We start from the raw sequence: 17,710 nt of genomic DNA on the forward strand, positions 1-17,710 counted from the left end.
TCTTCCTTCCCGCTCTTTCTTGTCATTTTCAACTCTAGGTCACCCTGCTAGGGGTGAATCTTGTGTTCAGAGATTTTACAGAATTTACACTTTGCCCTTTCCATTGTACTGTGATTGATATGGGCAGAGGTGTCCATCCTTGTCCCTGAAGAGAATTAACTCGGGCAGTTTTCATAGCAGTCCTGCAGTGGGCATGGAAGCAATTCTTACTAGGCAGACGAAGGAAGCCCTTGTGGCTGGGAGCTGAGAAGGGGCAGGCTGACTCCAGAATTCATGGTCTTAGCCACAATGAAAGCAGAAATTGTGGTCTTAGATTCCACTTGGACTGGATTCTGCTGTAGATAATGGAAAATGCTGAGGACAGAGGCTCTGCCAAGGACATCTCAGGTGGAATTTTCTCAGTCTCCTCCTGTGCCGCTTGGCTCCCTTATTGCTCTGCACCCATTCATCACCATGGATACTAGAGCATGGAGTGGCCAGCTCCTTTGTCTTGAGCTTGTTACCTGTTAATGCTTCCTTTGTGTTTTGAAATAACACGGAAAAAGAATGTAGAATTGATGTTTTTCAACCATGAGAGTCATGGTTCATGAGAGATTCAAGAATTCAGGATGGTGATGGCAGAGGGGATAGGTGGTACCAGAGGTCTTTGCAGCCTGTCCTCAAACTTGCTATGAATCTTTAGGAGGGAAAGTCAGATTTGGGACAGATGGGAGGTCAGCCTAGAATCACAGGTGAAATCTCCTGAAGGCCTCATTGGTGCAAGTAGACTGTTGGCTTGCCAAGTGGTTAAAGATTAATCTAGGTTCATTTAAAACAGAGGGCTGGATCCAGAATCTGGGAGAGAGAGTCTGGCAAAACCACTGTCCGGCTTAGGGAAAGCAGCTTTGGACAGGGTATGTGAACACTTTTTATTGTTGTCACTTTGACTCTGCAGGATGGCCTGGCTGCCCCGTGCCTGTCAGAGAGCACCTGCGGGGGCTCTCTTCTTACTACTCTGGGGCACCGTGGTGGTGGGGGACAGGCTGCTGGTGTTCCCTCAGGACGGAAGCCACTGGCTCAGCATGCAGGACATAGTGGAGGCTCTCGGTCAGAGGGGCCATGACATCATGGTGCTGGTGCCAGAAGTCAATTTGCTTCTGAAAGAGTCCAAGTACTACAAGAGAAAAATCTACCCGGTGCCATTTGATGAGGAAGAGCAGAAGAACCGTTACCGCACCTTTGGAGAAAGGCATTTCACGTACAGGCACTGGTTGAGTGGGCCGCTGACCGAGTATAGCAATGTCATGGTTGTGATCAGCATGTACAACACGAACTGCCAGAGCCTCCTGAGGCACAAAGATACCTTGGCTTTCCTCAGGAAGCAAAAGTTTGATGCTCTTTTCACGGACCCGGCCTTGCCCTGTGGTGTTATCCTGGCTGAGTACCTGGGCCTGCCCTCCATGTACCTGTTCAGGGGCTTCCCCTGCTCCCTGGAACATGGGTTTGGTGGGAGCCCGAACCCAGTGTCGTACATCCCCAGGTGCTACACCAAGTTCACGGACCGCATGACTTTCCCACAGCGGGTGGTCAACTTCCTCGTCAACCTGCTGGAGATCCCTCTGTTTTACTGTCTGTATTCCCAGTATGAGGACCTGGCCTCGGAGCTCCTGCAGAGAAAGGTGGACTTGGCCACCTTGTTTCACAAGGACTCCATGTGGCTGCTCAGATACGACTTTGTGTTGGAGCACCCGAGGCCTGTGATGCCCAACATGGTCTTCATCGGGGGGATCAACTGCAAGAAGGAGGGCACCCTGCCTCAGGTTGGTGGATGGGCTTTTGGTGGGCAGACCCTGTTCTTATGGGCCCTGTCTTCTTTGACACATTTGCTTTCTTGCTGTGTGGGAACACTGCTTGAAGAAATGGTGGTGAGGAGGTGTTGGCAGGTCTGGAACAACAAGGGCATGTGGGGACCTGAGGCCTAGGTGACGTGGAGGTTTTGGAATGAGCTCAGAGTGATAGCAATAGATACATTTGCTTGATCTGGGGACAATGACAGGATCAAGGAAAGAGCTTAGCAATAAGTATTCCTGACCAATAGAGGTGCAAGTGTGACCAAGGCACGTGTGATGTGTGTAGCTTAAATCCAGTTGTCCTAACTGTGTTGCAGGCTTTGTTTCTGGGTTCTGGGTTCAATAAATCCCACACCTTTTAAAGTAAATCCTTTTCTAGAATAATTTATTTCCTTATTTATGGTCATGGAGAAACAGTTAAGAGATAGATAGATAGATGATGGATAGATGATAGATGTTTTTGTCTCCCGTCTTTTCCTTCACTGCTAAAATCTGCCTGGCAGCCAGGGCTCAGTCAGGCTGAAGTGGTGAACAGTGTCAGGTTTCCAACCCAGGAGATCTTCAATTGAATGCATGGGTCCAATTGCTATCTTAGTTAAACTGTATTCCCACAGTTCTGCTTTTATATGGCTTAGAGCTAAGAATTATTTAGATGCCTTTTATGAGATGATTTGTTAATTATATATTAAAGGTAGAGTTACTGAAGGATCTATCTCTATACCTATATAATCTGTAGAGATATCATCCATGCATTCTCTTCTACTTAACTCACCAAATGGTCACAATGTACAGGCCTGGACCAGACTGAAGCCAGGATCCTGGAAATCCGCCTGGAATCTCCCATGTGGGTGTTGGGGCCCAATCACCTAGTGCATCTTTTGTTGCCGGCCATTAGTGGATTGAAGGTGGATCAGCTAGGACTTGAGCCAACACCCTTTGTGATACAGGCATTACAAGTGTGAGGCTGTCCAACTGGATCACAGCACTGGGCTTCAATTTCCTGGTTTTAAAGGGAGGTGGAAATCCTTCATAGCCCCCACATAGCATATGCGACTGAGCTGTATGTGGTCCACAAAGCCCACCTGCTCAGAGCTGTGCAGATACCGACAGGTGTGGTCTCTGAATGCAGGAATATTCCCGCACACACTGCTGAGCAGCCAAGTGCAGCACACAGTACCACTCCAAAATAGAATCCTGTGAGCCTTTTCTTTTATCTTTTCTTTTTAAGTATTGATACCTTGGAAAGTGTCAGACAACTCTGTCTTCATGGTAGAATTTTCTTTCCCAAGTGTTTTCCATCAGCAAGAAGCCTGAATCAAAGACCTTTCCCATGGTTTTCTCCAGCTGTGATTTCTCTGGTCCCACACGGAACACTTGGCAGAGCTCATGTGAGAATGAGAGGCAGAGGACTGAGCACCGTGGAATGGATCTTGGGAACTCCTGTTGTGGAAGAGAGTCTCTGTGGTTCAGGGAGATTGAACCAGAGGCATAGAAGTCAACAGGAGTCACATAGGCTTATTTTAAGTGAATTCTTCTTGTCACAAAAGCCATGGTGTGGGCACAGGAACACAATGATATTTTGGGTTCCTGGTCCCCTATACTCTGTGAGTATCACCTGCAATGAAGCTGGGTGTTGAGCAGTGAATGGGGCCACCTCTGGGCTGCCTCCTCTGCGTGTCATTGTCATCCTGTGTGAGCTTGCAGACCATGTCCCGTATTATCGGGGTAATCATCAGATTGGATCTTAGTTCTCAGCAACTGAATCATGGTGAATCACCTTTCTCCTGTGAAATAATCAGACAGCATTAGCTGTTTGAAGGATGTTTACTTTAGCACGATGGAAGCTGTTTTGGAACCAGATAGAGGCTGTGATTGTGTGGTCCAAGCACAGCTACATAACACACAGAACTCTTTGGAATTGTTAGCCTGGTAAACATTCCTTGCATAACGCTCTTAGTCAGGTTCAAGGGCAGAGGACCCACTCTCAGTGATCTCTGCCTGTCCCGTGTGGGAGAGTATAGTGGGACAGCTCCCCGTTTATGCCTGAGTTCATGTGACTGACTCGGACTCTACTCACCTTTGGAATAGAAGAATGAGCATGGCATCTCAGAGGACTGGCCAGTTGTTCCTGCCTCGATGGGCCTTTGGAGAAGCCTTTGGAGAAGCCCTTTGGCTCTCTGGCTGGTGGAAGCCACTGGGAGGGACAGCATCAAGGGACAGTCCTGTGGGGTCGGAATCTTCTTCTTCTTCTTCTTTTTTTTTTTAAATTTTTAAAATTTTATTGTTGTTGACAATCTTTACATAGTTAATTGCGGTTAAAAAAAAAGGTTCACGGGGTATATGGAAGTGGGTAAGACTATTATGTCCATATTGTTTCCATCATGTATCTGAGGTAAAGGGGATATTGAGGGAGAAGCCGTACCCGGTTTCCCGCCCACCCCAAATCCCGGATGTGGGGCATGCTCTGAGATATTTGCTCAAGTGGTTTTAATAGTTCTCCAGTTATGAATCGCTGCCAGTTTCGCTCGATGAGGTCATCCACTGATTGATATGGTCCATCATATAGTCTCCATTTGCCCCATATTTCGTTGCCAACATATAGCTGAGATGAATGATTGACCTGTTTTGTCTTCTGTCTTTTCTTGGTTAGAGTTCTGAGTCCAGCAGTTCGATTGGGGAGATCTCCCAAGAAACCTTGAGGTATTCCCAGACCAGATTCTTGTATGTTCTAGCAAGCATAGGGCCTGGCACAGTCCATCACCCCGATCTGCTGGTGGTTTCAATTGCTGCGTTGGTTCTGGTTTCAGTCCCGAGTTGCACTGGAACCAATGGGTGTTGCAGTCCAGTCTGGTTCTGCCCAGCACATACTCAGCCCTTACATCAACCAGTGGGAGCTGCAGCCTAGTCGGGGCAACCCACAATAACCCCCACCAGGCCCACCTCCTACCCTGATTTGCCAGTATGTGTGGCAGTAGACCAGTCTGTCCCACATCCCATTTGGCTCTTGTACATGTCAGTGGGTATTAAAGCTTAATTCCATCTAACCAACTCAACCATCCAGCCCTCATGGATGTTGTTGAGTGCCTCTCTGTCTAGCCACCCCAGCCCCCATCCTAGTTTTCATGCCCTCCCGCGGGACTAGTGACCCAGGAAGGGGGAACCCACTTTTTCCCTCCCAGGTCTCTCTCAGTCCCGGTTTATGCACTCTTCTGCGGTTCTGTGGTTTGAATTGACAGAATTAGTCCCCAGCGCCAGCGTCTGCCAGCTGATGCTGCGGCCAAACCCAAACATCCCTCACTCACTCTAATTTATGCTTGCACCCGCAGGAATAATCCGCCCAGCCTCGCTTTTCCCTGATCTAGTCCACATGCAGTGCACAGGTGTTGCAGCCTTGCTTAGTCTGGTCTGTCCCCATCCCAGCCCACGCTCTCCAGTGGGAGTAGCTGTCCGGTGAGGGGACCAGCCCCTTAGTCCCCCTGCCAGCTCTGCCCCTCCCTTCCTGGATTTTATGTGTGCTGTTTGGGTGCTGCAGTCAAATCCAGTACAGGCAACCTCACCCTGGCATTCCATAATGTGTACTGGTTTTGTTGCGACCAAACCCAGCTCAACCCACACTCTGTTCTGGTGTTCGGATTTGCCAGTGGATGACAAAACTGATTCAGCCTGGTCTGCCCCTGACCCATGCCGAATGTGTGCCAGTGGGAAACTTTCCATGGCCTATTCTGGGCTGTTTCCTATCATGTTTCTTGCGCTTACCTGCAGGGACTGTGTCCTGCCAGAGGAGTTGCCCAGGCTCCTGCATCAGAACCCCTCCCAATGCTAGATTTTGCACATACCAGGGGGTCCTTGAGCCAACCCTATTCAGTTCACGTCCTGTCCTAGCAGGAATAATGTCTTTTCTTGGATGGCTTTCACCCCATTCTGGTTCTTGTTGTTGGATGTTTCAGCCCAGCCATGGCTCTTCCATACCCACATACAGCTCATACATGGCTCAGTAGGGGGTTGAGACCCAGCCTAGTCAGTCCCACATCTACCCTGGTTCTCCATGACACCAGTCTGAACTGGCCTGGAGCATCCAATCCCAGCCCACACTAGTGCCTCGGGTGACTGCAACTGTTTCCTAGATAGAACGCAGCCCCCATTCCAAAACACGCACCCCTTGGTGGGAACCTCAATCCTTTTAGGGTGTCCAACTAGGGGAACTTGTATTTCCACAGGGTTGGGCACACACAACCCCATAGAGTCTACCCCCAGACCAAGTTCTGTCGTGTGCTGGATACCGTCTTGACCCTACCAAATGTGACCACTCCACCACTCCACCACTCCACCAAACATTTGGGTAATGGTACCCATCACTACAAAGAGGCCCCCATCCATAGTATTGGTGTGGGCTGGTGTGTGACGATCAGTGATGTTCTAGGCAAACAGGCCATTTCTGTATTACGAATTGGGTTGGTGTATCTGACTAACCGTAATTGTCTCCTGGGTACTTCCCTCCAAACCACCAGGTCTCAGTCCCCACGCATGCCTAAAACTTCCATGACCCTGTCACTGGGAATCACCCAAGATTCACTACTCAGCTACACTAAAATTGGACTTAGTCATGGGTGTCCCCAGGCAGCAAACATATCTTAAAAATCCCCAGAGCAGGCCGCCGGGTGGCCAGCAGGCAAAACCTGGCACTACATGGTGCACTGGCCGCCCTGGGTGAGGCCAAGGACTCGTTCACTGCCTTGTGGCAGTGTCTTTGGTGTGAGCCCCCAGCATTGGGTCAGACCCGGCAGGGGCACCCCCCACAGCCGCCACACTGTGAGGAGCAGCACTTGCCCCAAACCCAAGGCCCGAACCCCTCCCAAACTCACCCAGCCGCAAGATATTAGCAGCTGGGCGGAGCTAGGAATTTTAACCCAGTTCCCAAGTTCCCTCATGGTGCACTTATCCTGAGGAAAGAGCTCTCTTGGGTCCTGGGGGAAGCCAAGGACTCGTTCACTGCCTTGCGGCAGTGTCTTTGGCGTGAGTCCCCAGCATTGGGTCCAACCCGGCAGGGGCATCCCCCACAGCCACCACACTGTGAGGAGCGGCACTTGCCCCCAAACCCAAGGCCTAAACCCCTTGGTTGGAATCTTCTTGCCCCTAGATTTCCTAAGGCCAACTCTCCCAGCAGGTGCACCTTCATTAGCCCCATGAGAGTCCTGATTGTGCCAGAACATCACAGGGACCTCTGATGCCGTTCTGCCTTCCTCTCCATCCTCTGCTCCTTCCCATAGAATCATACACAGTTTGCCTAAGAAAGAACATTGTTCTTGAGGCCTTTACTGTTGGCCACCAGGTGCTCAGATTCTGCGTTGTCATACTTGAACTCAGTTGAGTCTCATCTTTCCTTTCCTGTTAGGAGTCTCTGGTGTCGAATGTCTGCTTCAGAAGACAGCTCAGTCTGAGATTTCATGATCAGAAGGGCCATTGGAATCAAGGAAATCAGAGTTAAGTCCTAGTTTCTTGCCCTTGTAGTGCCAAGAAGTGCCTGTTCTTCTCCCTGATAGGACTGCAAAAGGACGTGGAGTCAGTGGAAGAGAGCCAGGGCTCTGGGAAGGCGTACACCCTCACTGTCCCACTGGCTGTAAAGGAGAGAAGTGGAAGGGTGCTGCAGGCCTCCCCTGCTGACCAAGGACTCCCCTCTTGTTCCCAGTATATTAGTACAGCAAGAACATATAGATGGAGAACTACAAGGTGTGGATTGGAGTCCAGCCCTGTGACTGGGCACGTGGTGGCTTAGTTCCAAGGCCTAATTCCTCTGTCTACAGAATGGGAACGCCCAGTAAGGTGTGGAAGGGGCATGTAAGAGCAAGTTTATGAGAGAACTCTGGGAACTCTAAAAGCAACACTTGGGAGACAAGGGACCCTATGCAGTGTGCAGCCCTACACAGGTGGTGAAGGGGTAAGGGGCAGCAATTCCCTTTATTGGCTCTGGTTCATTCTCTCCCGGCTGTGGTCCTTGCGTTTCACACTGGTCCAGCCTGAAATGTCAGCATTTCTAGGATAGGCGAAGAAGGAAACAAATCCCAAAATGCCATGTCATCCTTAGCAGGCACTTTGAAAGGACACACCTTAGACCAATGTCTGCACTGGCATTAAAATGCGAGTTCTTTCAAAATCCTGTGTTTATCTTTATGACTGCTGTTTTTAGAGATTATCATAGGCATGGAAAGTTTAATGGTATTGCTGTTAATAAGTAATTTTCTAAATACTGATAAAATACTCAAATGATTCAGAATTTTTAAAACCAGGAGACTTGTTGAGTAATAATCCAGGTGATACTTGGACAATGAAACTAATCTAGCCTTATTTATTTGCTTTTTAAAAAATTAAATGGGTTGTTTGAAGAGGCAAACCACATAAGAATTTACTATCTGATGTTTTCAATACTGTGGATATTAGCATCTTCAAAGACTTGGGAGCACCAATTTTAGAATGCTTTGCCAGTCCTCGTAGGTACCCCATGCAGGTGGCCTCAAACAGTATCTGGACATGGAAGCAAAAGACAGGATTATTTTGATGGAAAAATTTTAAATCCCTCCCGCACATGGTCATCCAAATTTGCTGGAAAATACTTATTTGAGAAAATGCCACGTGGATTGCACAACGATGATGGTCTTACTCCCACTTCACAAACTTCCCGAGTCTCCTTGTATTTGTCTCTTTACCCGTCAGTGCTTTCCTCCTTTGTGCAGCTGAGTCACGTTCTGCTGTGCTGTGCTTTCTGATGACATGCTCACTGTGGTGGAAGCCTTTTGTTGACTTTTGTGTGGATTCAGGCTTGGTGCAGGGGTTACGTTCTCTCAACCTGCGGAACTTCCACTGGTGTCTGACATCATCAGAGCCTGTGAGTGATGATCGCCCGTTGTGCTCCCACTTGCACACCTTACCCAGCAGGGTTTGGTTTGCGTCGTGAACGGACGCTCATCAGAACCTTGTCCTCTGATGTGTGCATTGAAGTTGCATGAGTTTGTGTCAGGTGCGCATTAGGTAGATTGGATGGAAATGGAAGAGTCCATAGTAGGGAGCTTGCCCTCGGTTAGAGAGAAGCTGGAGGAGTTGCTAATGGAGATAGAGTGCTGGTAGGTGGGTCAGGGAGAAGCCTTGGGCACGGGAGTTCAACGTCTTCCCTGATTAAGACTTGTGATGCCAGCCAAGCCAGGTTTCCCAGAGAGCTGATGCAAGAGCACAGGTTTATTCAAGCATGCAAAGGGTCCTCTCTTCAAATCCATTTTTTATCCTTGATACACAGAACACTTGTGCCTTAGATTCCATCCGTATTGTTTATGATCTTAAAACATGTAAAAGAGATAATAGAATACAACAAACCCAAGTGGTGCTAACCATTTTCAGCACACCTTTTTCTCTTTTACTAACACATTTGAGCCAGATTGTTTATCCAATATGTATATAGTCATGGGAGCTAAAACTGCATTTGGGTTAATTTAGTAGTTTCCATTTATGTCAGCACTTGGTTAATCTGTAATTCAATTAGAACAGAACTGGGGACAGTGGATTCCCAGGCACACCCAGCCTGGAGTCCCATTAGTTCTTTTTAAAATTTATTTATTATTTTTAATTCATTAATTACATTGTATTATGTGACACAGTTTCATAGGTACTTGGATTCTCCCCACCCCTCCCCAAACCCTCCCTCCATGTCCCTTAGTTCTTTACCTACATTTGAACTGGTCAGTGCCCCATATCTCATGTCCTTGCCCAGCAAATCATCAACAGACATGCAGTTGATGCCCTGGCAGAAAGAAAGGGTCATGTCCCGGAGGGAAAGTCAGGCTCTTGCTGGGATGTCCCTGAAGTCCCAGCCATGGGGTCAGTTCTCTGTGAGCAGCCGGCATCCACTAGAGCTCACTGGCTGGACTTGCCAGAGTGCAGTCCCCAGCCAGCCTCAGAGAACATCTGGATGATGATGTTCCTGGCGTCTGGCTTCTGCCTTGTCCAGCCCCAACTGTTGCATCCAGGGCGGATTCTCTGTTTCTCTTCCTATTCTGTTGACTATAGCTCTTCCTTTCAAACAAGGAAGTCTCACTGTGGGCTGGGTCCATGAGGAATGCTGCAGAATGCCATGGTGCTGATGGCTTTCCAGTGGCTTAGCAAACTGCTATCTCAAAGTTTTTTGAAACATCTGATTGGAGGGAAGATGGGAGGTGGGCCTCAATATGTGGTAAGAAGACTCAGAGAATCAGGTTTTCCTCCCTGTCTCTGAGGTCTTCTCTAATGGCCCTGTCCTACCCCACCCCATGCTTCCAACCAGCTGTAGATTCCCAGAGCTCCTGGACTTGGAGGCTGAAGCAGCCTAGGGTGTCCTTGTTTTAACCTAAGAAGGGGAACATACTACACAGGGCACCACCCCGGGGCAGGACCCTATGCCCCCTGCCGGTTTATGCCCAGAGTCCTCAGTCTGCCTGTTTGAGACTCCAGCAGGAGACTTTGCTCCAACTCGCAGGTCTCCAACCTGCATGCACTGAGACAGAGCTCTCTCGATTGGTGAACTGGGCTCTTACATTCCTGTTTGGTTCACTTATTTGTCTCATTATTTACAAATTGGGAAGGCAGATCAGATTTATGGAGAGAAGGAAAGACAGAGAGAAATGTCTTCCATCCACTGGTTCACTTCCCAAATAGGTACAACGGCCAGAGCCGAGCCAATCCAAAGCCAGCAAACCTGGAGCCTCCTCTGGGTCTCCCACATGGGTGCAAAGTCCCATGATCTTGCACTGTCCTTGGCGGTTTACTCAGGCCACAAACAGGGAGCTGGAATGGAAGTGGAGCAGCCGGTACAGGAAGCAGCGCCCATATGAGATCCTAGTGCTTATAAGAGATAAGCCTTGACACTGAGTCTATCCTGTTTGGTTCTTTATATGGTTTCATGTCATGAATTGATATCATGAATTGCTTGCATGGTTGTGTTGAATTATCTGGATGTTCTTACAGCTCCATGAGTTTTCTTATATTGTTGTTTTGAATGGCTTAACAGGTACTAGGTCAGAATTCTTTTGTGTGGGGTGTGCTACTGTGAGAAGACACATTAGCCTACTTTTACAGCTCTGTCCCTGTGCTGGTGTCTGTGTGTCTGGCAGATCTGGGGTCTGTTCTGGCTGTATTCAGCAGTATTTGTGTAAAGAGAGTTTCCTCTCAGTGATGTGTCTTCAGGGGTTGGTTTCCGTGCTGTGTTGGATTTGGTTCCAGTTGAGTACGTATGTATTCTCTGTACAACTTGTTCAGTTTTATTGGAGGCTCTTGGTGTGGAGACTGTGACATATGGGGCAGAGAGCCTGTCTGTCTCCACAGGCCATGTAGGGGTGTGGATCACATAGCAGAGGGATGCAGTAGCCATAGTGTGACCACACGTAAGGGCCCAGGCACATGTGTGCAGTGCACACACATGGCAGCTGTAGTGGGCTGTCAGACTCCACAGGCCTTGAGTGTAGAAGAGGGCTCATCCACCACAGCAGGCTAGGGGCTGCAAGGCCTGTGTATCAATGATGGTTGGGCAGGGCTCAGTCCTGGAGAGCGGCACTGGCAGGGACTGCGCCAGTAGACAAGGAGGTGTGGAGTCCCTGGCAGAGCTGGAAGGGAGCCTGGCAGGAGCAGGGAAGCTGCATTGTGTGGCTTGTACTTGTGAAGTCACTGGTTTCATTACCCCAGTGGCCTGAGTGGCACTCTGAACCCCAAGAACAAGCAGTAGCAGGGCAGGCTGAAGCCCAGTGTGCAGTTGTGGTTCTGTGGTATCTGAATAGGGTCAGCTGTTTCCAGTGGCCCTGGGGGCTGGCTTTCCATTTTGTGCCGATTGCACTCCGGCACACTCCCATAAGGGCTATAGTCTAATAGTAGTTGCTTTTCTCTATGTTTATGATCCTTCTTTATCAGAGAATTGCTTGGGTGCCTGTAATCAGCCATCTCCCCAGGTAAGAGGGCAACGACTTAACATACACATGGCTTTAGGCCACATATTGCAGAGAGTAGAATTCTTAGAGTATAATTGATAAGTCAGTTGCAACCTGTGGAAGAGTGGCAAAGGAGAAGAGGCAGATGTTGGTAAAAAGGTGTGCTTTGGGAGTGGTAAGAAGAATCCTGGCTGGGGAGTGTTAAGAAACATGAAGCCTGCACTAGCATGCTCCCCAGAGCGTGGCAGGGTCAGAGCAGTTTGTACCGAATGTGGCTGTCGGCTCCACCTCTCCTGGGTGGAGGCAGAGGGTAGGGCTCTCATAAAAGTGAGGGATAGGCTTATTCCACAGAGATTAACTTGTGGAGTGTACTTTGTCTTCCATTGGCATGGTGTTGTGATAAGCAATTGACGACAACAATATAAAGCCAAGGAAAGCTGGGCTAGGAGGCACAGGCTGCTGTGGAGAGTGTGTTCCATTTTCCTTCTGCTGAGTTGATGTCGGGGCTGCGGACTCCCCTCCTGGGGCTGGCAGGGCTGCTGCTGTGGCTGTGTGTCCCGCCCTGGGCTGAGGGAGGAAAGTTGCTGGTGGTGCCTGTGGAAGGCAGCCACTGGCTCAGCATGCTGAATGTGCTGCAAGAGCTCCACGCCCGAGGCCACCAGACTGTGGTACTCGCACCAGACGTGAGCATATATGTCAAAGGAGAGGAGTATTTCACCTTGACGCCCTATGCCACTTCTTACACCCAGGAGGAATTTCAAGACCTCTTTCGGCGACACAATGAAATGATCTTTCAAAGACTGCATTTTTTGAAGATTATTCTGGAAAATAAAGAGAACCTGAAAAATGCAGCTAGGTTCTATCACCAGTTGTGCTCAGAACTTCTGCACAACAAAAGTCTGATCAGGCACCTCAATGACAGCTCCTTTGATGTGGTTTTAACAGACCCCATGATTCCCTGTGGAGCACTGCTGGCTAAGTACCTGTCAGTTCCTGCTGTGTTCTTCTTGAACGCCATTCCGTGTGAGCTGGACTTCGAGGCCACACAATGTCCCCACCCCTCCTCATATATTCCCAGGTTAGCAACAAAGAATTCAGACCACATGACCTTCCTGCAAAGGGTCAAGAACATGCTCTACCCTCTGGGCATGAAGTACTTTTGCCATATTTCTTATGATCCATATGAGAGCCTTGCATCTGAGCTTTTTCAGAGAGAGGTGTCCTTGGTGGACATCCTCAGCCATGGTTCTGTGTGGCTATTCCGAGGAGACTTTGTGCTGGACTACCCCAGGCCCATCATGCCCAACATGGTCTTCATTGGGGGCATCAACTGTGCCAACAGGAAGCCACTCTCTCAGGTAGTATGGCTACCTTCATTTCTCTAATGTCTTGAGTACAAATTAATTTTTTTATTTTATTTATTTTTTATTTCATTTTGTGTAACAATTTCCTAGGCTCTGGAATTCCCCCAAACCCACTCCCTAGAAATTAATTTATTAAAAAGATTTATTTATTTTTATTGCAATGTCAGATATACAGAGAATAGTCAGTGAGGAAGATCTTCCGTCCAATGGTTCACTCCATAAGCAACAGCAACGGCTGGAGCTGAGCCAATTCATAGTCAGGAGCCAGGAGCTCTTCTGTGTCTCCTACATGGGTGCAGGGTCCCAAGGCTTTGGGCTGTCCTTGACTGCTTTCCCAGGCCACAAGCAGGGAGCTGGATGGGAAGCAGGGCCACCAGGATTAGAACCAGCGCCCATATGGGATCCTGGCTCATTGAAAGCAAGGACTTTAACCACTACCCTATCGCACTGGGTCCTAGAAATTAATTTAAAAGAGAGATTTGCAAATGCTTATTTGTGTATCCATCTTTCCAGTTATCTCCATCTCTTGTTCTTTATGAAGTCTTCATTAGTAGAAATGGTTTTGGTTCCCTAAGAAGAGTGAGAAGGAGGAAGCCTTGTAGTAGAATTGGCCAGCAATAATGTGAATCCAAGTCTCTCCATGTGTTTGCCGCCAGCTTTTTGGATGTATGACTTTCTGCCTGTGCGCAGGTGCAGTGCAACTGAGGTTTGAACTGACCCATATGATTTTATAGATTCTTGTAGATTCTTGGCTGAAGGATAAACATAAAAGTAAATTGCAATACGACTGTGATCATTTTCAGTGATCCCATATTGGGAAGGATAGAAATATGAGCAAAGCCACCTAAACTCTCAAAGGACATGGTCTCTTCAAAGAACAGAAACCAGCTGATCAGAAGAAAGACAAGGAGGATGTTGTGTTCGTGTTAGGAGAATAAACCTCTGTGTCCTGCTTCTTGGAGAGGCAGCACTGCTGGCAGGAGGATTTTTGTGTAGCAGTTTGTTTCTGGGCTATGATGAGGGGACATAGCAGAGTTGTGTGTCAGTGATGGCTGGCTGTCAAATGAATCTTCAATTTGGGAAATCATTCAACATTCAATGCTTTTTTTTTTCTAACCGTCATATACATTTGGTCCTACATGTATGGCTTCAGGTCATTTTTCCCTTTGTATGTGTAGGTGTGTTTTCACTTTTCCTCTTACGAAAATTTCTAGCACCATTAATTGAAGGGGTGTCCTTTCCCTAATGTGAACTTTAAGCATCTTTGTGGAAGATGAGTTTGCTGCAGGTGCATGGGTTTATTCCCAGGCTCTCCATTTGTTATCTTGGTTTGTGTATTTTAATCTCAGTGTTATGGTATTTGGATTGCTATCATTATAGTATATTTTTGATGAAGGGTTTTTGTGGTTTCCTGTGAATTTTAAGATGGTCTTTTCTAGATCTGTGAAGAACGTCGTCGGTGTTTTAATAAGGATTGCACTGAATCTGTAAACTGTTCGAGGCAGTATGGACAATCAAACAATATTGATTCTCCCAACCCACAATCACCCCATCACTCCTTTTGTGTGTGTGTCTTCTCCAGTCTCTTCCATTCATATTTTCGCTTTGTGTTGTGTTCCTTTGTTGTTCGTGTGGGCTTGCTGCTGACATTAGATCTTGATCAGATCTGCTGCAACACTGCTGAACTGATAGGTTTGTTCACATCATCTGATTGGTAAGGTCACATCATCTGCAAATGGTGAGAATCACTTTCCTCCTGGATGTTTTTTTCCCTGCATTTGCTTGATGCCCAGACTCTGTTGAATAAAAGTGATGAAATCAGATATTTTTTTTTTTTATCTAGATTTAGAGAGCCCAGCTTTCCCCCATTTCGTCTGATTTGGTTGTGTGCTTGTAATGTATGGCATAGCAGGTGTGTTCATCCTGTAGTTAATTTTTGGAGAACTTTTAGCATGAACGAGTGTTGGATTACATTGAATACTTCTGTATGTACAGGAATGCTCATATAATTTTTACCCTTTCATCCTGCTACTGTGGTTTATCATATTTATTGATTTGTGTGTATTGAGCAATCCTTGCATCCATGGAATGAAGCCTACTTGTTCATGGTGAATATCCATTTCTGGACATTCCAGAGCCTCAATGAGTCTGTTGACAAGGTTGGGATTCCCTGATGCTTATTGGTTGTATGCAACCGTTGCACATTAAAGGATTGAATAATTTTCCCAATGCCTACTATTGGGACTTTCCCACCTTCTCAGAAATGACTTATTGTTCCCACCTTCTCAGAAATTCCCAGTGCATGTCTTCCCAGCAGAGCTGGCAACCAGGTGATTAGAGGAACAGCAATCTCTTGAGTCATCTTGTCTCTGTGAGGGGTCTTTGCATTTCCTGTTGCTCCAGTTTCCTTGAAATGTCAACATTTCTTGGTTAAGCCAAGTGAGGGAAATGAACTCCAAAATGCTATGTCATCCTTAACAGGCAGTTAAAAATACATGATTTAGGTCAGTATCCATACTGTCTTAATATGCTGCTTCTGTTGCTAAATCCTGTGTTTATCTGATTGATTGATCCTTGAGATTATCAGAGATGTGGAAATTTTGATGACAGTGTAGCTGTCAAAAAGTAACGACCTCAAAAATGAGCCAAATCCTAGAGGATATATGTTTTTAATATCACAAATTCAAGAAGCTTGGTTTTAAATTAATAAGCTATTAATACTTCATCAAAATCACTCTTGCATGTTGGAGGCAGAGATTAAGGCACCACATGCCTGACACTGGGTCTCACCATGGCAGGTCCTACTTATGGTTCCAGAGCAGAGTCTAATGTCTACCCACCTCTTCTTCCTCCTACTGCACCAGGATCTCCTCCTATTATCTGTGGTTGGGAGGAGACTATGATAAGAAGTCCCCTGGCCATTGTAACTACTGCTGTGATGGGTTACAAAGCTAGCAGAGCAAAACTCAACAGAACAGGAACAGATTCAAGTTCCACAAACTATCCTGCCTGCTGTGGTGGTCTGCTCATGATGCTGGACTGCTGCATTAGTAGGGGTGATACGGGCTGGGACACATGGACATCCCAGTGGAGTCAGGATCTCCACTTGTAGCTCAGGGAGGCCCACAGGCTCTGTGTGTGGACCCCAGGGCAGTGGCTGTTGGGTTCAGCTCAGTGTTGAGGTTCACCATGGTGGATGCTCCACTGAGTTCCTAGGTAAACTCGTGCCATTCCTTCTGTGCTTCCATCCCCAGCAGATGGAGTCTTTGTTCACCTGTGTTGCCTGAGGTGGGGGTGGGATGATGGAGGGCTCCGTTGGCTGCTGAGGCTGACACTGAGCTGGTTTGCAGCTGAAGCACATAGTCTTAAATACCAGTGAAGTTCCATGTTGACACCCAGGCCCAGCCATGACCAGTATTGATGTGAACATGACTATGAGTCTATTGTGTTGTGCTCTCCAGTTTCCACCTGGTCCTGGAATTATCTGTAGGCAATGTGTGGAGACTGTGTTGGAATCTACCTTAGCATCCCTCATCTTGGGATCCAAGTGTAAGACCTATTAGTGCGTCCCATTTCCTGCCTAGTGGCTGGTGTCTAGCTCTGAGCCACACTGCTTAGACTTAGGGTAAGGGTGGTATGTTTTGCTCCTTCTCATGTTCTTCAATTTGTTTTGGTGGAGTGGTAACAACAAGCACAGTGGTTACGTTTCTCACAAGTTTTGCCTTAGCAACCAGAAAGAGGGGACATTGGACATTTTGCTTTCCAAGTGGGAGAATAGAATTGCATGTTTGGTGGAGGTATGGGACTTGCAGTTACCTCTAGTTTAGTACATTCTACCCCAGCTGCCTGGGTTCAATAGCACAATAATATGTGTGTCCAAACTCATGGTGTGCAATTAGAATGAACTACGGGAATGTGAACTAGAATGCCCCCAGAGTTAGTTGTAGGGTTAGGTGAGTTTCATCCAGATAGGTTATGTGCAAAAGGTCTCTACCGAATGGGGTTAGAGGTTTTGACAGTCATGACAGAGTAGGACAGATAAATTGCACAATGATTAACTTGAGGGAGGCGTCTGGGCCTTCCAATGGCATGCTGCTTTGATAAGCAACCTGGTGATAGCAAGATAAAATTCAGAAAAGCTGCGGTAGAAGGTATAGACTGGTGTGGAGAGTGAGGTGCTGTTATCTTTGGCTGAGATGGTGCTGGTATTGCAGAACCTCCTCCCAGGACTGATGGGGATGCTGTTCTGGCTGTGTGTTCTGCCCTGGGCTAAGGGTGGCAAGGTGCTTGTAGTACCCATGGATGGAAGCCACTGGCTCAGCATGCTGAAAGTTGTGCGGGAGCTCCATGCCCGAGGTCACCAAGCTGTGGTCCTTGCACCAGAGGTGAATCTGCACATCAAAGGAGAGGACTTCTTCACTCTGCAAACCTTCCGTACTTCTTACTCCCAAGAGGAATTGGACCATAATTTCCAGCGTCACAATCAAATGATCTTCAACACACAACATTTTCTGAAGACATTTTTGGAAACTCTTGCACGCTTAAAAAATGCTTCTGAGTTGTATTATAAGACCTGTTC

General features: G+C 47.5%; 1 protein-coding gene across 8 annotated transcripts in view; it reads left to right on the forward strand.

Annotated features, from left to right (window-relative positions):
• LOC101533137 (UDP-glucuronosyltransferase 1-6) overlaps positions 1-17,710 on the forward strand; it is a 181,184-nt gene that overhangs the window by 113,427 nt on the left and 50,047 nt on the right. Inside the window, exon 1 of one of the 8 annotated variants that reach the window (XM_058665137.1) lies at positions 936-1,799. The exons of 6 other annotated variants lie outside the window; for them this stretch is intronic. In XM_058665137.1, the coding sequence (XP_058521120.1) occupies positions 936-1,799 (864 nt within the window). Of the gene's footprint in view, positions 1-935; positions 1,800-12,244; positions 13,126-17,710 lie in introns of those variants that run through there. One more of the 8 variants, XM_058665138.1, reaches the window with a different exon arrangement.

Source organism: Ochotona princeps, chromosome 5 (assembly GCF_030435755.1).
Source record: "Ochotona princeps isolate mOchPri1 chromosome 5, mOchPri1.hap1, whole genome shotgun sequence".
NCBI lineage: Eukaryota > Metazoa > Chordata > Mammalia > Lagomorpha > Ochotonidae > Ochotona > Ochotona princeps.